At 39.3% G+C, this 26691-nt stretch overlaps 1 protein-coding gene across 6 annotated transcripts in view; it reads right to left on the bottom strand.

Annotated features, from left to right (window-relative positions):
• The window catches only part of VPS13B (vacuolar protein sorting 13 homolog B), a 786697-nt gene that overhangs the window by 63330 nt on the left and 696676 nt on the right, over positions 1 to 26691 (bottom strand). For all 6 annotated transcript variants that reach the window (XM_018058289.1, XM_018058286.1, XM_018058288.1 and 3 more), the window contains one exon: positions 4393 to 4548. In XM_018058289.1, coding sequence (XP_017913778.1) covers positions 4393 to 4548 — 156 coding nt within the window. The remainder of the gene's footprint in view (positions 1 to 4392; positions 4549 to 26691) is intronic.

The raw sequence follows: 26691 nt of genomic DNA, 5'->3' as shown, positions 1-26691 counted from the left end.
AGAGACAGACAGACAGACAGACAGGGACAGACAGAGAAGTGGGGAGAGAGAGAGAGAAAGAGAAGAAAGGCTGAAAGACACTGACTGGGAAGTTTTTTTTACAACTCGGATACATGCAGTGTTACGTCTGAGGTTGCCATGGTGGTCTGCTGAACTTCGTTATACCCAGGTTCAGTATAAACCACTTCCCATTTGCTTCAATTTTAGGTTAACGAATGGTTGTTTTTGTGTTTCACTTTTCCCTGCTCTGCTGAGTTTTTAAAAATGGCTCTAATATAGAGCACAGTCTCATATGATGGTGATAAGAAATGTTAAAACTGAAAATAAGTTATGTGTGTAAGGCCTCCCATGATAGTGGGAATGTAAAATGGACTTTCCCAGTTAATGTGGGAGAAGAAGACACTTCTTCTCAGAAAGGTAAATGCCATGTGGGGCTACTTACACTCCCATTATTTCTTTCCACATACCCCTCTCCTGTTTGGCTAGACTTGACCTTTTTTTTTTTTTTTTAAAGAGTATTTATTATAAATGGGTAGAAGCAGAGAAAAGTGTGAAAGGCATTCTCCCCCCAATACCCAGAAAAGGATTATTAACATTTAACAGTACAAATAACATTTGGAAAAGTCCTGAAATGTGATTTGGCACCAGATGCCTTAAAATCTATATTTGGCATTAACAGAGAGAGTGATTAAAAGAATTCCTTAAACTCTCAATGCACGGAAAATGTTTTTAGTTCTGATTTGAACCCTTCTTAAATATTTAAGGTTTAAAAAATGCTAATAGTTTGAAAAACTCATGAAGTCAGCAGATGTTTTAGGAAAAATATATATTTAGTTATTTAAAAGATTAGCGTAGTAGCAATAAGACTCTGGTAAGTCAAAACAGTGAATTTTGTCTAAGAAATAAAGTACATCTTTTTAATTTGGAAATATGTATCAAGCATTACAAAAATATTCATATCCTTTGGGCATGTAATTTAAATTTTATAGCAATTATTTGAAGGACAGATACAGAAATGTGGCCATATATTTATACAAAAGATATTTATTGCAGGATCTATTACAGTGACCAACTGGACATTAACTGAATGTTCAACAACAAGGAAATGTCTAGGTGTGTTTCCATATACCATATGGCAAATGACTAGGCAACCATTAAAGGGATAACTTCAGGAATTTTAAATAACAGGAGAAAATAAACATTACATAAAGTTAGAAGAAGAAACAAGTTGGAAAATTGTGATTACAGTTCAATTTCACTCAGATGGTAAGGAATCTGCCTGCAATGCGGGAGGACCTGGGTTCGATCCCTGGGTTGGGAAGATCCCCTGGAGGAGGGCATGGCAACCCACTCCAGTATTCTTGCCTGGAGAATCCCCATGGACAGAGGAGTCTGGTGGACTACAGTCTACAGGGTTGCAAAGAGTCAGATACAACTGAGCGACTAAGTATACAAAGTCAGATTTTGAGTTGTTTCAAAGAAAAAAAGTAGAAAAAAACTTACCAAAGTAATAATAGAATATATTTTTTGGTTGGTAGATTTATGAGTAAGTTTAATTTTCTTCATGAGGCTTTTTTGTGTTTCTAGATATATTTTATAATAGTTAACATAAAAATAACAGTGTGAACTAGTATTTATTGGGTGTTTTCTATTATAAAAGAAATATGAAGCATAAAACAGTTAAGAAATTTGCTTAAGATCATATAGGTAATAAGTACAAGGGCTGAGAGATCTTTTACAATCAGAAAAAAGGAAGGTAAAATTTTGTGAGAATTAAAAAATATATTTTTCATGACAAATTTTTTTGACTTATGGTATATACTGTTGCAATAGTATCTACTCAGGTACAGTGTATATTCTAATTTATCCTGAAATTTAATATCAGTTCTTGAAAGTAATAATATATATGGCAAGAATGAGGTGTCTATATGTAGCAACACAAAAACACATGAGTGCTGCTCATGCCCGGAAATATTTCATTATTATAATAATAATTGAAGTTCACTGGGTTATGACAGTAGGCCAGGCACTAGTGTAAGCACTATACATATACAAACTTCTGTAATTCTCACACCTACTTCACGAGGAAGGCACTATTATTATTCCCATTTTACAGATGAGAAAAGTGATTCACAGCGGTAAATAGCAGCTAGCAGGGTGCCTGTGATTTTAATCACCAGGACATATCTTTAAAACATTTCTCCACAGAAGGACCCTGCCACTCCACTGATTGGTAAATGTCCTCTAAACTCTGAACAGAGCTGAACGAACTGGAAAACTTCAGACCAGAGCTATGGTAGTCAAAGCATCTGAGAACTTGTTAGAAATACAAATTCTCATGCTATACCCAAGAACTACTGAACCTGGAACTCTAGGGGTGGGAATCCAGCAACCTGTGCTTCATTCAACAAACCCTCCAAGGGATTCAGAAACATACTCAAGTTGAAAACCACTAGCCTAGAGGGAGAAAAATTAAGGGGAAATATGCTAATTCCTCATGTTTTTGGAAGGCTTAATATAGAGGAGAGGCAACAAGTTGCGTGTTTTCTGTGTATGCCTCTCAAGTTCTGAGGAATGGTAAAAAACTGGCTAAATGGTAACAGATCTTGGCTCAAAATTAGGAAAGAATTTATTTCATTAAAAATTAGGAAAGAATTTATTTCATTAATAGCTGGAAGTGACCGACAGCTGGAAGCTGCCATGTGAGAGAATGAGCCTCTCGTCGTTCAGAGTATCCAACAAACGCTGTATGACCATTTCTCAGGCACGCCGGTGAATGGGAAGGCAGACCAGGCATTCTTGAGAGAGCGTGAGTGACGGAATCAGAAAACCAGTGGGTGCTGGGCAGATGTTTGTTGAGAGCACATCCATGAAAGCAAGCTCTGAGGGCAGATGGAAGAAACGATTCTTGTTTTTAAGACTTTCCAGCTCAAAGCCCACTCTAGCCATGCTGGTCTCCTCCTGAGTCCTTGGGTAAGATCCATTTGTCCCGTATTTGCATCTTTGTTTATCCTATACTGCTGAGTGGGAATGCCCTCTCTTAATCTCAATTCGACATGCTTTGTAAAGCCCAGTTCAGGTCAAATCTTCTTAGTGAAACCTCTAAATTCCCTTCACACTTACTGTCAGCCATACACATTGTTGGGTTTACATAAATTTATCTAAATTTACACTTTGAGAGCAAAGGTTGTGTCACATACTTCGAGTCTTCCATTTTACCCTGTTCTATAGGAGACAATCAACAAGTACCTGGGGGAATGGTCAGTTGACGGGGAACACTCTTCTATGCTTTTTTCTGAGACCCTGCTGCTACCATACTCTTCTCACTTGTTGCTCTCAATAATGAGAGCACGAAGTCCAGCTCCCTGATTAGGTGCAGACCAAGAATGCACACGGGACGGGTCCTACTGTTCACCTTACCGGTTGCCTCCTGCTTGCCCCCTGGGCACACAGCAGTGAAGGGGCCCCAGGTGCTCAATACAGAAAGCTCCCTTTTTCCTTTTCCAGGGACTGGTGCTGTGTCTATCACGTCTTCAGTTCTCATAAGCTTTGGAAAGATTGTTACAATCCAGATGCAGATGTATATGTTAAAACTCTTATGACAAATCCAATTATTATGTGTGCAGTGAAGCCAGTTTTCAGATTTTAATACTTCCTTTTTTTCTTTCTACTCTTGTCATGTGCTCCATGCTTGAAAAACATCTTTTAAAAACCACATTTTCACATCTTAAGAACACAAAAAAGTGTCAGATACTTTCTTTTCCCCCTTTGCAGTCTTAGAACTTCAAAAACAGCCAAAAGGAAGTTTTATAAAATACGTAAAAATATGTGCTGAGAGCTGAGGTTTTATAAGCCAAGAGTTAGACTGCAGTGAATTTTTACTGCAGTTAATATTAACTCCTAGGAAAAGAACGCTTGCTGGAGACTCAGGCCCATTCTGCCATGGGAAAGAACCTTGACACTTTCTTGCAGGTTACTCTTGCATGCCTGAGAATCAACTCTTGGTTATCCACTGCTGGATTATCCAGGGTCCCCACCATCCTTGGCTTCTTTTCCTTCTCAATAAAGACCCTTTGGCCATTTCACAGCTCATTAGCACCTCCACCAGAAGGTAGGTGGTGACAGGGAGAAGAGGTGAAATGAAAATCAGTAAATTTTACTGCTCGTTAGCAGCTCTTGTAAAAGACCCGGGACAAGGGTACGAAGCCATCAGCATCATCAGGATCAACAACAAACACTTAGTGAGTGTGCATGCGCATGGCTGGAGCAGGCACAGCTAGGAGAGCTCTGCGATTTTTTTTACGATTATTATTTGCATCTCATTAAGTTTCCATTCCATTATAACATCCAATGATTCAGAGTCGTCTGGGCCATGGACACACAAGAACTTACCTGTTTTTGCACGCCGCTGACTTGCTGAGCCTTGATGATGAGTGAAGCAGTTCGACCCTTGTACTGAATAGTTCTAATAAATGTCCCCGCATGGTCCACACTGAAGGGCTCTGACCAACGCCAATTGCCCCAACCTTCAATACAGATGTGTAACAGCTGGAGAGAGAAACAATAATCGTCATAATGCCAAAAGTGCCAACAAAAATCTAGTCCTAAAATGAAAGTCTCATTGCTGGAAAACCTTCCTATTTGTAATACTTAGCATCTGTTTTCTTTCTAACCTGCATTATTCATCCACTTCCAGCTTATTCAACCAGGCTAAGAATAGCAAATATGCCACATAGAGTCAATGCGGTTTTCCAGATCACATTTTAAACCTTAAAAATAATTGTCCTATCAAATGGTAAAAGGGCCTGTTGAACATTTGAGGAAAGACTGTTTCATTCATCTGGAGGACAAGAAGGCTGAAACGTGAGATCAAAGAATCATGGTCTTGGCTGATAGTTTATTCCTTCCTCTGGCTAGACAGTAATTAAAGCTAAATTTGGTTTGTAGCATTATTTTTGACCCTAAATTGCCATTCTTTATTTTTCCTTTTGATAAAGAACAAAATAGCAATTTGAGAATGCAATTCATTTAATATATTCATTCTCCTTATGAGATCACATATATCATATTAGAAATACCTTTAACATTTTGAATGCCTGTTCTATTCCTTTTCTTAGTATGTATTTATTGTAATTTTTACCAGTTGAGTCCCTGATCCACATTCACGTTTATCCACATAGTACTGCCACTTTTAGTAATACTTAGATTTCTTTCATGGACATCAAATACTTTCTATTTCTACTGCTACCTATTAACTGCAATTAAGTATTCCAAACTTAAGTCCACTAACTGAAAAAGTATTCCAAAACAACAATGACTGTTCTTTAGGATACATGTTTAAATGAAAATAAACAATGTTCCTGTTGTTCAGTCACTAAGTCGTGTCCAACGCTTTGCGACCTCATGGACTGCAGCATGGAGGCTTCCCCGTCCTTCACTATCTCCCACTTATGTCCATTGAGTCAATGATGCCATACAGAAATAACACTGACATTTTAGGAAGAAGGTTTAGATAATATACAAACAACATTTCCCTTCATATCATACATAATGTTTAAAAGAGCTAACCAAAGGTTAATCACATGAAACATTTTCCAATTAACAGAATAAATAAAACTTTGAAAATATTACATAAGAGCTATCACAATGGGTTCTTAAATACATTAAGGACTTCATGAGAATTGCCATAATAATGAAGTCTTTTGATTAGCAACATTATTTTTTAGTTTAAACATTAAGAGGAACCCTTATAAAGTGCTTAAACTTGAAAATTTCCCAAGGTCACTGTTCATCTTAATGTAACGTTTGGTGGAAAATTCAGAGATTTTTTGTTTTGTTTTTAAATATCTTAAAATACTTTAAAAAAATCTCGTAACTCATCTCCCTGCTTTTAATATGGCCCCACTCAGTTCTTCCTCCATACAACTGCCAGTGATCTTGTGAAATCAAAAGGCTACCAGTCAGATGATTTCTAAAAAAAGAAGTCTAACAGCAAAAGAATAAAAAAATAAAAAAATCCTGGACAGCAAATAAAATACCTTTAGGGAAAATTTGGTTTTATATACAGTCTTCAACATAAAAGTACCAGAGTATCTTTGATGTTTAAATATTAGTTACAGGGGGAAAAAAAAGAAAAACAATAGTGGTGTTTGGAACCATTTCAGTTTTTTGTAGCAGCAACTGGGAATAAAGCTCAGGGTACACACAAAACTAAAAGAAACAAAGAAAGTTGTTTTCTTTGGAGGGACTAGTAGCTGGAAATGACAAAAAATAATGAGGCAAGGTACTTAAGGTCAAGCTCAGCTGTATTTTTCTTGAAAATTCCATAGCTTCTAAAGAAAGTTTTAATGTACACAGCATAATTTTAATTGAGGAGTGTTCACATTTGCATATGAGCTCAATCTTAGGTAGCTGTTCACTCTGTGTGCACAGCTTTTAATGACGGAATGTCACCAAGGAATATGCTGTCGGGTTTTTGCTTGGCAGCTATTTGTTCTCAAAATGTTGGCACATATATCACATATATTGTCTTTGAATTATGAAAATTCAGATATGTTTGGAGTTAGTGCACACAGAAAAGTTAGGTGGGAGAAAAACATGACATTTCTTCCCACCTGTATGACCAACAGAATATTTGTAATGTCTGGCCTGCAGTTAGAAAACACTTAAATACCACTGGCAACTACATGTATATATAATTTAATAGGGAAGGAATGACATTCCTCAGAGAGAAAAATCTACAGAAAGGAATTCAGGAGGCCTGGCAGTACTTCAGCCCTAGTACCCCAGTACTTCAGCAGTACTTCAGTACAGTGCCCAGTACTTCCCACGGCACTGGCAGGGTGCTCAGGTACCCCTGGACATCAAATGAGGGTGGAAAATCCTGTACTTGTTGGACTGATTCACTAAATTTCACTGTTATAGGTACTGAGAAGTCTCCATTTAATAACAAATACCCATATGTCTATTTTTATTTCTATAGCAAAGAAACTATAAAATCAGGCATAAAAATGTGAAATTTGTATTAAATTGCCTAATCCTAATGAGACTTGTTTCTATTATTGATCCAATACATTTTTATTAGTCAGATACTATAAGGAAGGCAATATGTGAAAGACTATGGAGGACATAAAAAAGAGCTTTAGTCTTTATCCCACAAGGAGCTTAAGATTTTACAGGAAAAGTAAGGCAACTTTATAACTAACCCACAAGACGCATTAAGAGAGGTACACACTGATACAGGAGTCTGGAGGAGAGAGGGCTTGTTCAGGTTGCTGTGATTATGAGAGCTTCCTAAAGCATTTGAGCCTGAGAGTTTGGGTAGGACTTCAGTTGGTAAAGATGACAGTCACTGGCCAAGGGGAACAATCTGAGAGATGAAGTCAGAAGGTTTGCTTGGGGCAAAATTCATAGTCTCTATTGGTTGGAGAAGAAGCAACATGTCAAAAAAAGAGAGAGGATAAGGTCTGAGAAGCAGATCTAGATGGTGGCCAGCCCTGATGATTTGCTGAGCTAAGGAATTTGTGCTTTATTCAGGAATTAGCCTTGTGTGCAGATGAGCGATGTGTTGAAAGAATGTTGAGAGCAGAGTGTGGAGGGGTCTGGACAACTGCAACAGAATGAGAGCAATGTGGGCCAGAAACAGGAGAGAGGAAGGATCGGGCTTAACAAAATATCACTATCCATTCTGCCTAGAGCCCATGGTGTCTTTAACATTCTCTTAACAATTTGGAAATTTTCTTTCCCCTTGTTTCCATTAAGTTTCCCTTTCAGATTCACTTCCTTTACCATCTTTCTTTTCCATTCAGGTTTTTCACTCTCTGTGGCCTACTTAGCTAGTGTCTAATTTTTTCCATTGGGAGGAAAAACAGTCAAATAGGAACCACTCTTGTTTGAACTTTTCAGTGGGAAATGAAATGAAGTATAAGGCAGGTTGTACAGTAGCCACACTCAATGGAAGGCCTCAAGGGGCTACACTGACATTTTTTTTCTAGCAGACTGCCCTATTCCAGGGCCACACTGGCAGCAAGATCAAATTCCACTGAAGACCTCAAATGGGAGCATAGAACTTTCCATTCATTTTTTTCAATAAAAAATAAAACTTAAAACTGAATTACTGTTCAGGGGCTTGGGGATCAGCTCTCAGGACCACCCATAGTCACATCCAAAGGGAGAATTCCTGAGTCGACAGATTACAGAGGAAAGAAAAACAAAATGAAATCTAGGATAACAGGGTACACCAAGGAAGAGAAAGAGGAGGGCTGTTAAGAAAAACCTTTAAATGATATCTGAAATATAAATGAAAGTACTAGATACTTTTCTGTGAACTTTATTTCACTGTTCATTTAAAAACTGTTATCAAGATGCTTTCTACCTAGTCAGAAATGGAAAATTTGTCTTCAGAGTCATTTGCATATTTTTTATACTTTATATTAATTTATTGTACAGTAATATGCAATGTTCCAAAAAGAAACTGAAAATCTAAATAATGTAAACGTATTTCTCCAATATATTTTATTCTCGACAGAAATTTTAGTTCTGAAAAAGTTATGTGACATGCAAGTGAAAGAAACTACTGAATATATGCTTGTAGTAAATATATAGTATATAATATATATTAATATATATAAAAGCTTAAGCATCATATTTGTTTTTTTAACTTCTAAACTCATATCTATATCCCAAGAGCCTAGTGCACAGTAGGCACTGAATAAAATATCTGCTGAATAAAAAATCAGGATTTTTGAAAAATAACCAAAATAACCTAAAGGAGATATCAAAAAATTTTAGTGGTGATACTTGGGCATAAAATATCATAAAATGAGAATCAAAATATTCAGAAACAATTTCTATTTTGAGTGACCTTTCAATATAGATTTATAGATTTGGTTTACGTGGATAACAATACTAGATTAAGTTACACATCAGTGAAATCCCTAAAATCTGTAATTCAGACACTGCAACATGATACTAAAGCATAAAGAAGACCCTAAATGATATATACCAGGTAAGCATGACAAATGAAAATTAAGTTAAATATGAACAAATTCTTGTCTATCCAAAATAACATCTAAAAAGTTACAGATCAAATTAAATAGATCAAAGCTAGATTGCTTGTTTAGAATGCATAAGTGGAACTGACAGTACATTGCACATCAATAAACTTACATGAAAACAAAATGAAATATGTTGCTCGTTATTGCTTTTTTAAGGCAGTTGAATTTCAGGATGTTCAGAGTATCTGAAATAATGCTAGAAAATATCTAGGTAGTTGCCAATCCTTGGTGTCACTCTGAGTCAATATTAGAACTCTTAAGACTCTATATCTCCTTTTTATATTTATAGAGTACAACTTAAATGAATGATAAGGTAGAAATAAAGCAATTTGAATTATTTTCTAGTGGACAACTTGGATTCTTTGATGCAGTGTATTTTGGAAGAAAGAGGAGAAAGAAAAAGATTTTCAAATCAACCTTCCAGGGGGTGATATAATGGTCACTGTCATCACGCAAGTATCAATGACACAAAAGATGAGAGCTTACATGCAGGTTTTCTCTCAAGACTGCTTGAATTACATGAAAGCTACAAATTCTGTGCAACTGCGTAAAGCAACCTTTTACAGGAGAAGGGAAACCTGGCACACTCAAACAATGGTTAGAACGAAAATTGTACCTGGAGAGTAATCTTTCTATAAAAAAATCTAAGCTTCAGATACTCACTGGACTCATAAATTCTAAATAGGAATTTATCTTGATAGAATAATTACAGACATGTGCAAAGATTTACCTAGATGTATGTTTATTCCAGCACTGTTTTAATAATGAAAATATGGCATTACTAGGACATTAGTCAAATAAAATATAGAAAAACAATAATAGCTATCAGTTATTAGACACATACTTTGGGCTTTCCTGGTGGCTCAAACAGTAAAGAATCTGCCTGCAATGCAGGAGACCTGGGTTCGAACCCTGGGTCAGAAGAGCCTCTAGAGAAGGGAATGGCGACTCACTCCAGTATTCTTGCATGGAGAATTCCATGGACAGAGAAGCCTGGTGGGCTACAAATCCATGGGGTTGCAAAGAGCTAGAATGATGACTGAGAGACCAACACTCACTTTTTCTTTCACTTCCACGTATCAAGCAGTGGGCTAAGTGCTTTTTATATATGCTCTTATTTATTCCTTAAAATAATCTTAGGTGGGAGATACTTTTATTTTATGAATGAAAAAGCAAGCTGAGCTACAGAGAGGCCACAGTGCTCAAGAGGGCAAGGTGTAAGATTTGAACTGAAGTGTGCTTACTAAGAATCTCTTTTCTTAATCATACTTATACTATAGAATCCTCTGACTATTGAAAAAAAAAATCACAGCATGAAAAAAACATGAACAGTTATACTTAGCCAAAGATTAACCAGAAAAAATCGCATTACAAAAAGATATGTGCAATATATACTCCATTTTTGTAAAATGAACAAAAAGTATACATGTCTATTCCTAAAGGGAGAAAAATGGCTAGAAAATATACCAGAATGTTAATAGTGGTTATCTTGGGGATGTGACTTTCCTTTTTATGTGTGTATTTTGTGTGCTTTTATGTAATTTCCAAATTTCACACTATAAATATGTATTACTTTGCAATCAGATAAAAATTAATGTTATTAAAATCAAAAAAGTTCAACAGAAAGCATACAGAGCCTTCAAGTAAAAAGAAATTAGACATTTCTATTTTAAAAACTCAAAATCAGCTTCCTCCATGAAGTCTCCCCACCTGTCCTGGTCAGTGTCGCAGATTTCCCATTTGCTCTGCTGGCATTCTGCCGAAAGGAAGACATGAGACTCAGTTCATTTCTGAGGCCTCCATCACTGCTCTTCACACAAGGTCTGTCTTGCTGTATTACTTACTCATATGATTCCTGGGGCAGTTTAATGAAATTATTTGAGGGTTTTTTTCCCCCTAAGGCAAAACGTTCTTCCCCCCAGTTTAGCAAATATTTTCAGGATTCACATCTACTAAATGCTCACCATAAGTCAACTAACTGTACTACACGTGGTGGTGGTTTACTCGCTAAGTCGTGTCTGCCTGTTTTGCGACCCCATGGACTGTAGCCCGCTAGGCTCCTCTGTCCATGGGATTTCCCAGGCAGGAGTACTGGAGGGACTTGCCATTTCCTTCTCCAGGGAATCTTGCTGACCCAGGTGCTGAACCCATGTCTCCCGCATTGGCAGGCAGCTTCTTTCCCATTGAGCCACCAGGGAAGCCCACATGGTGGAGACAGAGACGAATGAGATGCACACTGAAACCCTCACAGCGTAGTGGGAGAGGTTCAACAAGAAGCAGCATAGTGTAAAGTTTACGAGAGGAAGAAGAACATTGTAGGACTCTAGAGGAACTATGCTTGCGTGTGTGCTAAGTTGCTTCAGTTGTGTCTGACTCTTTGTGACCCCATGGACTGCAGCCCATCAGGCTCCTCTGTCCATGGGATTCTCCAGCCAAGAATACAGGAGTGGGTTGCCACACCCTCCTCCAGGGGACCTTCCCGACCCAGGGATCAAACTCTTGACTCATGTCTCTTGCACTGGCATGTGTGTTCTTTACTACTAGCGCCACCTGGGAAGCCTTATTATGCTTGGAGAAGTTAAAACGTGTGACCAGAGATTGATATATTTTACTTATCCAAGGAAATAACATGAAAAAAGACTCTGGAATAGAATAAAAGATATTTTTGTTATTTCTCATAAACAAAAGCAGGTGACAGCCAAACTTGGATTGGTTTTTCCTGGATAAAATTCATGTCTAAAAAACCCACACTGATTCCATTACAAACAAGTCATAAAAGTAGCAAACTATAGCTTTTGAGATGGGAATACCAGACCACTTAACCTGCCTCTTGAGAAACCTGTATGCAGGTCAGGAAGCAACAGTTAGAACTGGACATGGAACAATAGACTGGCTCCAAATAGGAAAAGGAGTACGTCAAGGCTGTATATTGTCACCCTGCTTATTTAACTTCTATGCAGAATACATCATGAGAAACGCTGGACTGGAAGAAACACAAGCTGGAATCAAGATTGCCGGGAGAAATATCAATCACCTCAGATATGCAGATGACACCACTCTTATGGCAGAAAGTGAAGAGAAACTAAAAAGCCTCTTGATGACAGTGAAAGAGGAGAGTGAAAAAGGTGGCTTAAAGCTCAACATTCAGAAAAAGAAGATCATGGCATCTGGTCCCATCACTTCATGGGAAATAGATGGGGAAACAGTGGAAACAGTGTCAGACTTTATTTTGGGGGGCTCCAAAATCACTGCAGATGGTGACTGCAGCCATGAAATTAAAAGACGCTTACTCCTTGGAAGAAAAGTTATGACCAACCTAGATAGTATATTCAAAAGCAGAGACATTACTTTGCCAACTAAGGTCCATCTAGTCAAGGCTATGGTTTTTTCAGTGGTCATGTAAGGATGTGAGAGTTGGACTGTGAAGAAAGCTGAGCGCCGAAGAATTGATGCGTTTGAACTGTGGTGTTGGAGAAGACTCTTGAGGGTCCCTTGGACTGCAAGGAGATCCAACCAGTCCATTCTGAAGGAGATCAACCTTGGGATTTCTTTGGAAGGAATGATGCTAAAGCTGAAGCTCCAGTACTTTGGACACCTCATGCGAAGAGTTGACTCATAGGAAAAGACTGATGCTGGGAGAGATTGGGGGCAGGAGGAGAAGGGGACGACCCAGGATGAGATGGCTGGATGGCATCACGGACTCGATTGACTTGAGTCTGAATGAACTCCGGGAGATGGTGATGGACAGGGAGGCCTGGCGTGCTGTGATTCATGGGGTCGCAAAGAGTCAGACACGACTGAGCAACTGAACTGAACTGAACTGAATAGCTTTAAGTAGGGAAAACCATTAGACCATTCAGGTATGACCTAAATCAAATCCCTTATGATTATACAGTGGAAGTGAAAATAGATTTAAGGGACTAGATCTGATAGAATGCCTGATGAACTATGGACAGAGGTTCATTACATTGTACATGAGACAGGGATCAAGACCATCCCGATGAAAAATGCAAAAAAGCAAAATGGCTGTCTGAGGAGACCTTACAAATAGCTGTGAAAAGAAGAGAAGTGAAAAGTAAAGGAGAAAAGGAAAGATACAAGCATCTGAATGCAGAGTTCCAAAGAATAGCAAGAAGAGATAAGAAAGCTTCCCTCAGCGATCAATGCAAAGAAATAAAGACAACAGAATGGGAAAGACTAGAGATCTCTTCAAGAAAATTAGAGATACCAAGGGAACATTTCATGCAAAGATGGGCTCAATAAAGGACAGAAACGGTATGCACCTAGCAGAAGCAGAAGATATTAAGAAGAGGTGGCAAGAATACACAGAAGAACTGTACAAAAAAGAGCTTCACAACCCAGATAATCACGATGGTGTGATCACTCATCTAGAGCCAGACATCCTGGAATGTGAGGACAAGTGGGCCTTAGGAAGGATCATTACAAACAAAGCTAGTGGAGGTGATGGCATTCCAGTTGAGCTACTTCAAATCCTGAAAGATGATGCTGTCAAAGTGCTGCACTCAATATGCCAGCAAATTTGGAAAATTCAGCAATGGCCACAGGACTGGAAAAGGTCAGTTTTCATTCTAATCCCAAAGAAAGGCAATGCCAAAGAATGCTCAAACTACCGCACAATTGCACTCATCTCACACGCTAGTAAAGTAATGCTCAAAATTCTCCAAGCCAGGCTTCAGCAATACGTGAACCATGAAGTTCCTGGTTCAAGCTGGTTTTAGAAAAGGCAGAGGAACCAGAGATCAAATTGCCAACATCCGCTGGATCATGGAAAAAGCAAGAGAGTTCCAGAAAAACATCTATTTCTGCTTTACTGACTATGCCAAAGCCTTTGACTGTGTGGATCACAATAAACTGTGGAAAATTCTGAAAGAGATGGGAATACCAGACCACCTGACCTGCCTCTTGAGAAACCTATATGCAGGTCAGGAAGCAACAGTTAGAACTGGACATGGAACAACAGGCTGGTTCCAAATAGGAAACGGAGTATGTCAAGGCTGTATATTGTCACCCTGTATATTGTAATTTAACTTATATGCAGAGTATATCATGAGAAACGCTGGGCTGGAAGAAGCACCAGCTGGAATCAAGATTCCTGGGAGAAATATCAATAACCTCAGATATGCAGATGACACCACCCTTATGGCAGAAAGTGAAGAGGAACTAAAAAGCCTCTTGAGGAAAGTAAAAAAGGACAGTGAAAAAGTTGGCTTAAAGCTCAACATTCAGAAAAAGAAGATCATGGCATCTGGTCCCATCACTTCATGGGAAACAGATGGGGAAACAGTAGAAACAGTGTCAGACTTTATTTTTGGGGGCTCCAAAATCACTGCAGATGGTAACTGCAGCCATGAAATTAAAAGACGCTTACTCCTTGGAAGAAAAGTTATGACCAACCTAGATAGTATATTCAAAAGCAGAGACATTACTTTGCCAACAAAGGTCTGTCTAGTCAAGGCTATGGTTTTTCCAGTGGTCAGGTATGGATGTGAGAGTTGGACTGTGAAGAAAGTTGAGCGCCAAAGAAGTGATGCTTTTGAGCTGTGGTGCTGGAGAAGACTCTTGAGAGTCCCTTGGACTGCAAGGAGATCCAACCAGTCCATCCTAAAGGAGACCAATCCTGGGTGTTCATTGGAAGGACTGATGCTAAAGCTGAAACTCCAATACTTTGGCCACCTCACGCGAAGAGTTGCCTCATTGGAAAAGACTCTGATGGTGGGAGGGATTGGGGGCAGGAGGAGAAGGGGACAACAGAGGATGAGATGGCTGCATGGCATCACTGACTCAATGGACATGAGTTTGAGTGAACTCCGGGAGTTGGTGATGGACAGGGAGGCCTGGCGTGCTTCGATTCATGGGGTTGCAAAGAGTCGGACACGACTGAGCGACTGAACTGAACGGAACTAACTGACAGCTTTAAATCTTTGTGCAAACAACTTACTGTCAATATAATGTGGAAAATTAACTTTATATTATGGACTCATTGGCTTAGATTCTTCTAATAGCTTCTAATTGACCATAACCCAGATAGATCCCATAACCCATGGGATTTTGATCCTGGAAAGGAAAGAGTCAAACTGGAACAAAAGTCATTGTTTCAGGTCAGATCTTGCTCTCAAAGCAGCCATGTGTGCAGATTCTTGGGGATGAAGAGAGGTGAGAGTTAGGGAGAGGACCTGCCTAAGAGAGGATGGTACAGAAAGGGAGGCTGAAGAGGCAATGAACTCTTACATCAGGAATTGCCACTTATTTTCAGAGCACCAGTCATCAATGAACACCAGAGAGTGAAGCATTAAAGGTACTGAAACATAGTAACTGATAGTCATTTGGCTGTTTGAAATTATGCTATTCACTATGTGGCTGGTCTTTCTATATATATTCAGAAATAGTAGCTACCAGGCAACAACAGATTCTAGCAGCACCCCAGTGTTTATTTTTATGAATGGTTATCACAAGGCAAACACTGATGAAGGAAAATCAGGAAAAAATAAACAAAAAAACAGTTGCGTGAATGAAGCAAACTGTAGCTTTGCATGATTTTTGACAATTCACAATAACAAAGAAGCATGGGAGGATGTAGAAACTTTCATCTGTGTATAGTTGAGAATATTAGGAAATGCCAGCTGGAAAATGGGAAGTAGAAAAGGAGTTGACTTTATTATCTGCCCTTGAAGCCGGAGAATAAAAATCACCATTCCACAAATAATATAGTATAACAAAGGGCAATCCATAATATGATATAGTCATTAATAAATAGCAAGAGGACATAAAAATAAGCCATGAGACCTTTGAAAAGATACTGCAAAGCAAAGGAAAAAGCATATGACTGACATTTACATACTAGAGAGAAAAATAAATTAAAAAAAAAAGAAAAAGTCAGGTGAAGAGTAGTGGTACTTTCATATATTATCTACAAAACTATGATGCTTAATGAGTATTGCTTGCTAAAAAGCTACCTAAATAGAAATTATCTAAATTAGAGAAAAATAATTCACTTCACAAATTTTTTTTTTCAAAAATATTTAAGGAGCAAATTTTCTCATTAGTTAAAATACAATGCTATGTAAACTTTTGGGGAACCTATTAATCGTGAAATCAGATATAAGCGTACACAGTTAAAAAAAAAAGCATGAAATGATATATAGGCTTGTTTTAAAAAGGTCGTTTCAACATTACACATATCTGTTGTTTTCATGTTTCTAAAGCGCATGGGCTTCCCTATATTTAAATGACATACAACTGAAAAAACAGGAGCTGTGATACTAATAGCTGCCTTAAGTCTAGAACTGTGTGATAGTCTTTGAGGCTGTTCATCCTTAATGCTACCATAAGGGGCTGCAAAGTGAAAATTCAGACAAATTTTACATGTATGCTTGTGTGTCTATACAGAAAAGGGTGGTCTGTCTATAAAATATGAAATAATTTACACTTAAAAAATTAAATAAAATAAATACAAACAATACTTGCTTAACTGAGTGACACTAACAGTCAGAAGATTTTGGTGCTGGGTAGACACACTTGACAGAATGATAGTGAATGGCTGTCATGCTCATGGTTGAACCTAGCTCCTCAGTGGAAGGGATAAGGGTAAGCTGGATCGAAACAATAAAGAATACTTAAGGTAAGCCGAGAAACAGAAGCCAATAAGGTAAACTGGAGACACTGTTTGATAGTCATTCAGACTTGGATAAATGTTCTGAGCTTGTGAGCCAGATTGTCAGTTCTTGTTTGCTTGAAAATCAATTTTGACTAAATACAAATATAAACCATGGAGGAAATCTAACAAAAGTTTGAATAAAATTGTTCTTTTAAATTTTCTTTTAAAATGTTCATTCATCATTTAGCAAAATTTAGTTGAATGTAAAATAGAAGACATGACAACATGTGTCCTAAGAAAAGATCAGGTAGTTCTATGCAATCTGTAACTTATTTTCAGTGATCATGGCCATTTAGACAATTAAAATTGGTATGCCTAATTTTTAATTAGAAAAAAAGAAGTCAAAAGATGGGATATAAAAGACATCCAAAAGTTTTACAGTTATTTATTTTCATTTAGCTAAACTGCCTTGCCATACTAAGAAAACATTTTTGTAAAGGTTAAATAAAGTATTTCATGGCAACCGCTGCTTCTTAGTGCCTGTATAACAAGAAACATGAGCCAGCCAAAGTTGTGCAAGTTGGTTTTCTTTCCCAGTAAGGGAATGTGGTATCTAAGACCTTGTCCTAACTCATTTTATCCCCAAGTGTAAGTCAAGCAAGTCAAATATGAACTAATGCCTGAAGGGAAGTCCCTGACTCCAAAAGTATGGATTATTTCACATTTATCTTAAAATCTGCTCTCAGAGTTCTTAAAATTCACTAACTTGGCAAGTCAGGAATTATCATGAGAAATGAAATAATTTCATAACTATGAAGTCATCCAACATTCCATGCATCTGACACTCATTGGGCTTGGCCATGTCTTGGGCATTATTCTGACCTTTAGATAATAAGCTCTTCAATATCCTGCTCAGCATGGAAATAATTAAAAAGTGCCACAGTATAATAGGTATGCCATTGTCTTTAACAGAGTTAATGCTTTTGTTACACAGGCTTGTGGTAATAGGTTATGATTAACCGCAATCACATTCTGAATGCTGAAATCTTTATAACATTCTTAATCAGTATTTCCCATTACTTACAAATGGCAAAATACCATGCTTTAATGGTCCAGCTGCATTCCCTTTCTCCAAGCACTCTGTATTAAAATTCACATTTAAAATTAGTTCAGTCAAGGACCTTTATGTTTAGACATCAAGAATTCACATTTGCAGAGCACTAGCTTGTGAAAAGCCTTTGAGTGTCTCGTAAAAAGCTTAAGGGATCCTCAGTACATTTTTCTCCAAAGCTATATTTCAATATCGAAAATTTATTGCCAGAGAAGGGATGGTGAGACCATTAGCAGCACCAGCAGTCACTCCTCTGGGTGCTCCACAGTTGAAATAATCCCCAGTTGTGCCCTTTTGTGCAGGCTTGTAGAAAACTCTAGAAATCAGTCCTGGGACTGGATAAAGTGTCTTATCACAAACTATCTTTGCTACTTTCTTGTGGAAGACTTTACAAGTCTTAACAACGTCACACTGCAAACCATTTTTACATAGTGATTTTGAAATATACAGGAAAAAAAAAAAAGACCCCAAACTTCTTCCTCTCATTTAAATAGAGTAAATGTATTTACCAACAGAAAACGAAGAAATTCCAAACACCTCTATCCACTAGATATTTAATGACCAAAACTGCCAGGGTCCCATTTACCCGTGACTTCAACAAGGCCCTATAACCTTCCTCAGAGGACATAAGTTTCTTGGAACCTCTCAGGAAACGGAAAATATTTGACGAGAGAAAGGTGAAGAGACAGAGTCTACAAGTCTTACTATTTTGCTGTTTCAATGACTGCTTAGAACTAAAATAAAAAAGCAGTTGATGGTGACTGGACAGTAGGTCCCGGGTACTCAAATGGAGTTAGTGTTTACAGAATATTTTGGATCAAAATCCTTGCCAGATGGTCCCAAGAACTGTTTACCTCACTGTTGATTTTAGCTATCTTAATGTCAGCAACAATAAAAAGAAGCTTGTTACTGCCACTGGGGAGCAAAGGCACACAGTCCTTCCACCCCAAACAGAACTGCTCGTTGTGGACAGCTGTGTGCTACGCAACAGTAAGGGCGATAATGTAGTTTCCGGGAATCTATTTCCATGATTAGAGAAAGAGAAAATATAAGGCAAATTTAACTTGAAATAACGTCTACTTTAAATCAATACTATTTTGTAACTGTACAACATACTTTCAGCTTATGATAAATAATACAATTTTTTCAGAGTTAAACAAAAGCAGGCAGAGTTGGACGTGCACGTGGACCTGAAAGCTGGTCTCCTTTGAAGTATACTGCTAGTCCTCTCCTGCAGCATCTCCCTGTTTCATAACAGTTCCCATCAGAGGCCACTGGGAGGCCAAGGGGGCAGAGGTGGCAGAGACAAGCGGCTACTCTTGATTACGAGTCCAGTTACACAGACAGCATACAAAAGCATGTATTTTAAGCTCAGAGGACCTCTTTTTGTGTGCCTGTACAACACAAAGAAAAGCATCCAATATGACCCATACTGTCTACAGTGGTCATATTGTTAAAATAAGCTTTTAAATCTATATTCTTGAGAAATGTCAGATGTTATGAGAAATCTGAACATTTTTACTCAGTGTACACTTATCAAAGGCCAATTTTGAGCCGGATACAGGATTAGATATTGTGGAAAATCATGTTTTAAAAAGCCTCCCACTTTCCTTCCCTCTTTTCACTTTAAGCAAATACCCACTACAACCACCTCAACATTTATAGTCAACCTCAGTTCTCTCTCCTGTCTCAAAGCAGGAGGAGGCTTTTGTGCTAAGTTAAAAATGGTCCCCAATTCTCTCAGCAGCTCACATCAAGAGGTTACGATCTTGCTTCTTATCCTCTGGATCTGGCCTCACCTTGTGACTTGCTCCACCTAGCAGAATGTGGGCAGCAGATTCTATGAGGGTTCTGAGCTTAGGCTCAATAGGTTTTGCAGTCTTTGCTCTTGTTCTCCTGTCTAGGTGAGACTTTTGGAAGGATCACATGGAAGAGAACCCTGGCCAGTGGTCTGCCAAGTACCAAATGTGTGGGCAGGGCCATTATGGACCACTCAGCCGCAGCTGGCCGACCAGGTGACTGCAGCCTTATGAGTGAGCCCAGCTGAGACTAGGAGAAGACCCTCTTAACTAAGTGCACCTAGATTTCTGACCAACACACTTATGAGCTAATAAAACTTTAAAATAGAAGTTTTGTGGTGGTTTGTAAATAGCAGTGGATAACTGGGATAATTCCACCCTGGGTCCATTCTTCTACCTGTAATCTGGATGCATTCTTCTTCTCTTCTTCTGGGACCTTATGCAGTTAATCACTCTTCCTGTCTTCTGCATCATCAACCTATCTGCTATTTACTCCTTTTCACATATGAACATGCCTAATTCAGTTCAGTTCAGTCACGTCCGACTCTGTGTGACATGAACCATGAACCACAGCACACCAGGCCTCCCTGTCCATCACCAACTCCCAGAGTCCACCCAAACACATGTCCATTGAGTCGGTGATGCCATCCAACCATCTCATCCTCTGTTGTCCCCTTCTCCTTCTGCCCTCAATCTTCCCCAGAATCATGATCTTTTCAAGTGAGTCAGCTCTTTGCATCAGGTGGCCAAAGTATTGGAGTTTCAGCTTCAGCATCAGTCCTTCCAATGAACATTCACGACTGATCTCCTTTATGATGGACTGGTTGGATCTCCTTGCAGTCCAGGGGACTCTCAAGAGTCTTCTCCAACACCACAGTTCAAAAGCATCAATTCTTTGGGGCTCAGCTTTCTTCACAGTTCAACTCTCACATCCATACATGACTACTGGAAAAACCACAGCCTTGACTAGATGGACCTTTGTTGGCAAAGTAATGTCTCTGCTTTTGAATATGCTATCTAGGTTGGTCATAACTTTTCTTCCAAGGAGTAAGCATCTTTTAATTTCCTGGCTGCAGTCACCATCTGCAGTGATTTTGGAGCCCCCAAAAATAAAGTCAGCCACTGTTTCCACTGTTTCCCCATCTATTTCCCATGAAGTGATGGGACCAGATGCCATGATCTTAGCTTTCTGAATGTTGAGCTTTAAGCCAACTTTTTCACTCTCTACTTTCACTTTCCTCAAGAGGCTTTTTAGTTTCTCTTCACTTTCTGCCATAAGGGTGGTGTCATCTGCATATTGGAGGTTATTGATATTTCTCCAGGCAATCTTGATTCCAGCTTGTGCTTCATCCAGCCCAGCGTTTCTCATGATGTACTCTGCATAGAAGTTAAATAAGTAGGGCGACAACATACAGCCTTAATGTACTCCTTTTCTTTTTGGAACCAGTCTGTTGTTCCATGTCCAGTTCTAACTGTTGCTTCCTGACCTGCATACAGGTTTCTCAAGAGGCAGGTCAGGTGGTCTGGTATTCCCATCTCTTTCAGAATTTTCCATAGTTTATTGTGATCCACACAGTCAAAAACCCTCACCTGACCCTTCAGCTTTCTTGAGCTAACACCCAATCAGGATTTTTTTTTAAAAAATCATGCTCATTTTCCCCACTTCCTCACCTCCCTTTCATTTTTCAACCCACTCAATCTGATTTCTATTACTATCTAGCCACAGAAAACTCTTTCCTTGGGCTATCAATGAACTCCCCATTGCCCATACAGTGGTCTCTTCAGTTATTGCTTCACTCAAATCTCCTTAGGGCAATCTGAAGAAGAGAGGTGGGCGGAAAAAGAAGATTCAAACAAAATGAACAGAACTGCAGGGACTTGTGATGACTGGGGTTCCAGCTAATGCCTTGACTACACGAATCTTGACTTGTCAGAGAATCTGAGCTAGAATCACCCAGGTAAACTACTCCTGAAATTTTTGGCTAATGAAACTGAGAAATAATGTTTTGTTTACTTAAGTTGTGGGCTAGCTGTTAAACAGCAGTCTGTAATAATACAGGGTATGGTATGTGTACGTGGGTGCGACTATAACAGAAGCCTACGATGTGTGTGTGTGGGTGCTTTGGAGCAAGAAGTGGGCAAAAACCAGAAGAACTTGGAAGTATTAGTGTCTGGGTGTGGATTTCTTTCAAATGCCTGTTTGGAGTTCTCTGAGTTTCCCGGGTCTGTAAATTTCTGTCTTTCACAAAGTCTGGGACATTTTCTGAGATTATTTCTTAATGGTGGGGGGAGCCCTATTCTCTCTCCTGTCATTCTTTGATTACAGTTATTCATATATTAGACCTTTTGATTGGATGGATTTCTACTGATCCATCTTCAACTGAGGTGTCAGCTGGGCTGAATTCTTTTTTTTTGTTTTTGTTTTTAATTGGAGGATAATTGCTTTACAATGTCGTGTTGGTTTCTGCCACACAACAAGGGCTGCATTCTTATCTAGAGGCTTGACTTGGGAAGAATCCTCTTTCAAGATCACTTGGGTAGCAGAATTTATTCCCTGGTGCCTATATGAGGGGGCTTCCTAGGTGGCGCTAAGGGTAAAGAATCCGCCTGCTAATGCAGGAGATGTAAGAGACCTAAGTTTGATCCCTGGGTCAGAAGATTCCCCTGGAGGAGGGCATGGCAACCTACTCCAGTATTCTTGCCTGGAGAATCCCATGCACAGAGGACCCTGGCAGGCTACGGTCCATACGGTCGCATAGAATCAGACATGACTGAAGTGACTTAGCACGCATGCATGCCTGTCTATGAGGAGGCATGTGAGGAGGGTTCTGACTTAATGACTAGCACTGGCAGCCATCTGTACATCTCCGTGGCTTCTCACACCTCCCTGCCCCATGGCCCTCTTCATAGGCAGCTATAACATGGTAATTTGCTTCTTTCAGGCCAGCAGGAATGTATGTTATCTATCTCTCTCTCCTGACAAAAGGGTCCAGTTCCTCTTTTAGGGCTTTTATCTGATTAAATCAGGCCATCTAGAATCGCCCTGTTTTGATTAACTAAAAGACAACTAACGGATATAGAGAACTAGTGATCACCAGTGGGTAAAGGGAAGGGGGAAAGGACTCGATAGGAGTAGGGGGCTAGGAAGTACAAACTACTGTGTAAAAAATAAATAAGCAACAAGGATATATTGTATAGCATAGGAAATATAGTCAATTCAATATTTTGTAATAACTTAAAATGAAGTCTAATCTATAAAAATTTTGAATCACTATGTTGTATGCCTGAAACATATATTGTAAATCAACTATTTACTTCAATTAAATAGTTAAAGAATGTTAAAAATCAAACTAATTTAGGAATTAATTATACCTGTAAAATCCCTTTTCTGTTGCCACAGTGGCTTTAAAGTATATGCATCATAATTTTAACCTCTGGGTCATCTTGACATTGGCATCTGTTAATCATCTCTCCCTTGAAATTGAGTAATTCTTTTTTTTTTTTTTTAGATTTTTTGAGACCTGTCAAGTAATTTTGGGTCATAGTGTGGACACTATAAATGCTCTGTGGTGAAGACTGAATTCTCTCATAATTCTTCCAGAGTGTTAATATTTCCAATAGGTAATTAACCAGTTTGGACTCAAAGTAGTGGTAAAGAACCCGCCTGCCTGTTTAACACAGGTTAGACGTACACACACAGGTTTGATTCCTGTGTCGGGAAGATCCCCTGGAGGAGGGCATGACAATCCACTCCAGTATTCTCGCCTGGAGAATCCCATCGACAGAGGAGCCTGGCATGCTGCAGTCCACAGGGCTGCACAGAATTGGATATGACTGATGCGACTTGGCACAGCATAAAAACTCTTAAACCTGGGTGAGTGGCAGTGCAGACTAATTCAGTTCTTTAAGGCTGCATACAATCTGCTTTCAGTCTGGCCCATGCATGTGTGCTTCAGCAGGAAGCAGTTAGGTGGGCCACATTTAAACATATTTCCCTGTTCTCTGGATTTCCCTTTCCAAGATTTTCTCTTCACCCTCTAGTGACCTTGGCTGCCTGAGTTCTTTCACCTGGTACCTTGTGCCAGAAAGACACTGGGCCCCCCTCACACGGCTACAACTGTAGTTGACCTCAAACCAAAGCCACAACAAATGGGTGAATCACTGTGCAGTTTACTGGCTCAAAGATCCCATTCCCCTCCAAAATCTGTCTGCCTCTGTTCATCTCTAGAGGTAGATGTTTTGTGTTTTGCTCAGAATTTATAGCTGTCATTCACAGGAAGATCAGTCTGTTAGGTATTTATACCAGTCTCTGACTTCTGCTCTGTCTTGGCTCAGTTACTGTAATCTCTCACTCCTGGTTATGCAGTGGTGTCCACACAACCGCATGCATTCTCAGCCTCCTCTAGACTGTTTACACAACTGCAGGGCAGGAACCTTTCAAAAATGCAACTGTGACCCTGTGATGATTCTACTTAAAACCCTTCGGTAGACAAAAGCTGCCTGTCACATACAGGTATATCTCCTCAAAATGCTCTTCAGAACATAACTCCTCCAAATAGCAGTGCTCTGGAGGTGGGTCATACTTGTTTGTGAGAAAGTATTGCTAAATATTCAGGAATCTAGTGAGCTGGTTGTTAAATCATTGGTAGCCTAAAATCCGGAGAAGGCAATGGTACCCCACTCCAGTACTCGTGCCTGGAAAATCCCAAGGATGGAAGAGCCTGGTAGGCTGCAGTCCATGGGGTCGCGAAGAGTCGGACACGACTGAGCGACTTCACTGTCATTTTTCACTTTCATGCATTGGAGAAGGAAATGGCAACCCACTCCAGTGTTCCTGCCTGGAGAATCCCAGGGACGGGGGAGCCTGGTGGGCTGCCGTCTATGGGGTCGCACAGAGTCAGACACGACTGAAGCGACTTAGCAGCAGCAGCAGCAGCCTAAAATCAGCTATGGTGGGAGTCCTTACACCATGAAAGTTGACCAACTCTACAAACTAGTTTTCTTATCACCATCAAAGAGCCAGTTTCCTAGCACACATCTCCTCAGCAAGGCCTGCAGTTTTAATGCCTGTGTTTATTCTGAACAAAACCTGAATTCCCTTGAAGCTGACAAGCTGCCTGCCTGTCCGTCCGTCCCCTGGTTCTGCCTCATGTGCACAGCATACAAGGGCCCTCAGGGCCTTCACTGACTTTACGGTCTTGCAATTCCACACATGTACTCTACATTGTAGTCAAATCAGTCGAGTGCTACCTTGCCATGTTCTTTCTTGCCTCTGTGGCTTTCACACACGTTGGTTCCTTTACTTGGGAACACACCCCTTTCCCACCCCACTTCACTGACCTAGCACTTACTGAAACATGAAAATTCAATATAAATATGACTTCTACCAGGAAGCCTTGGCAGATTTCCCTCCTCATGTTAGGAAACATTTCCTTTGAGTCTCCATTAAGACCTTGTCCATATTCAGAGGCAGGTGATTTTACTTTCTGGTCCTCTTGCTTTTCTTCCTATGGCTGGTATTTTAACTCAGTTACCCATCATGTCTCCCTGTCTGCAACTACTGCCACAAAATCCTCATAGATAATGATCATGTCTCTAATTTGTTTCCTTTCTGACTCCCTCATCAGACAACATGTTTCTTAGAAGAATGTACACATTTACAAACACACAACAGGTCATATCAATGGGATATAATAAGCATCTAGACGGAAATAATGAGTCAGGTCTTAGATGCCAGATAATTTGGGTATATTTAATAGATGATGGTTGTAAAGACTTTTGGACAAGAAAGTATCAAAACATCATTTAGGAAACTTATTTGAATTGTAGTTTGCAAAGCAGACTGAAGTGGGGCAAAGATGTAACTAAGGGAATAACTGAAAAACACTATTTCAATAGTTCACAGAGAACCATTCTTGAGATAGTATTATACTTGCCACTGTTCTAATTAGCTTTTGAAATTCCTCCGTCTAAATAAATATTTTCAGAGTTTTTATTCTTTCTGACTTAATAATCTGTATTCATTTTAAAACGGTGAGAAGTATATAAAAATGTAATACATTGGAAAAAAATCACCTTAAAAAATATAACATTCAGAGGCAACATTTTGACATATCTCGTTTCAGTATTTTTCTATGCATTTATACTTAAATGGTTAAGATCATATGGTATGTACAGAGTTTTATATTTTGCTTTTCTGACTGATATGATAAGCTCCAATACTTTGGCCACCTGATGCAAAGAGTCGACCCACTGGAAAAGACCCTGATGCTGGGAAAGATTGAGGGCAGGAGGAGAAGGGGATGACAGAGGACTAGATGGGTGGATGGCATCACCGACTCAATGGACATGAGTTTGAGCAAGCTCCGGGAGATACTGAAGGACAGGGAGGCCTGGTGTGCTGCAGTCCACAGGGTCGCAAAGAGTCATCAACATGGCTGAGTGACTGAACAATGATATGGTAGCACTCTGCCTTCCTATGTAAGAATGTAAAGGTCCCATAATAGTTCATCTCATAGGTATGCCAGATTTCTCTTACCTATTTCTTTAAAATGGAGTTTTTTGATTTTTAAAATTTGATAGTATGAATAAAACTGATAAACATTTTTGTGTATACACCTTTGTATTAATTTGGACTGCTCCCTGAGAGTTGATCACTAGTAAGAGAATTACTAGGTCAAAGGCTATGATCATTTTAATAGCTATGATGCTTCTTATCAAATTGCTTTCTAGAAAGGAAATATCAATCCCATTTGTACCTTCTGGGTGTAAAAATGTCTGTTCATTTGCCCTTTCTAACAAACTCTCATATGCATACCGTGTGCCATATAATAGCAGAGGCCAACACTTGAAAATTTATCAGTGAGAACAGTTTGCCAACATAGAACATTCACCTGCCTCCCTCGTTCAGTTCAGTTCAGTCGCTCAATCATGTCCAACTCTTTGCAACCCCATGGACTGCAGCACACCAGGCCTCCCTGTCCATCATCAACTGCCGGAGCTTGCTCAAACTCATGTCCATCAAGTCGGCAATGACATCCAGCCATCTCATCCTCTGTCACCCCCTTCTTCTCCTGCCCTCAATCGTTGCCAGCCTCCCTAAGTCTGATT

The sequence above is a fragment of the Capra hircus genome, chromosome 14, assembly GCF_001704415.2.
Source record: "Capra hircus breed San Clemente chromosome 14, ASM170441v1, whole genome shotgun sequence".
In the NCBI taxonomy this organism is placed as follows: domain Eukaryota; kingdom Metazoa; phylum Chordata; class Mammalia; order Artiodactyla; family Bovidae; genus Capra; species Capra hircus.
The sequence above is the reverse complement of the archived record's forward strand: the minus strand, read 5'-3'. Positions and strand labels throughout refer to the sequence as shown.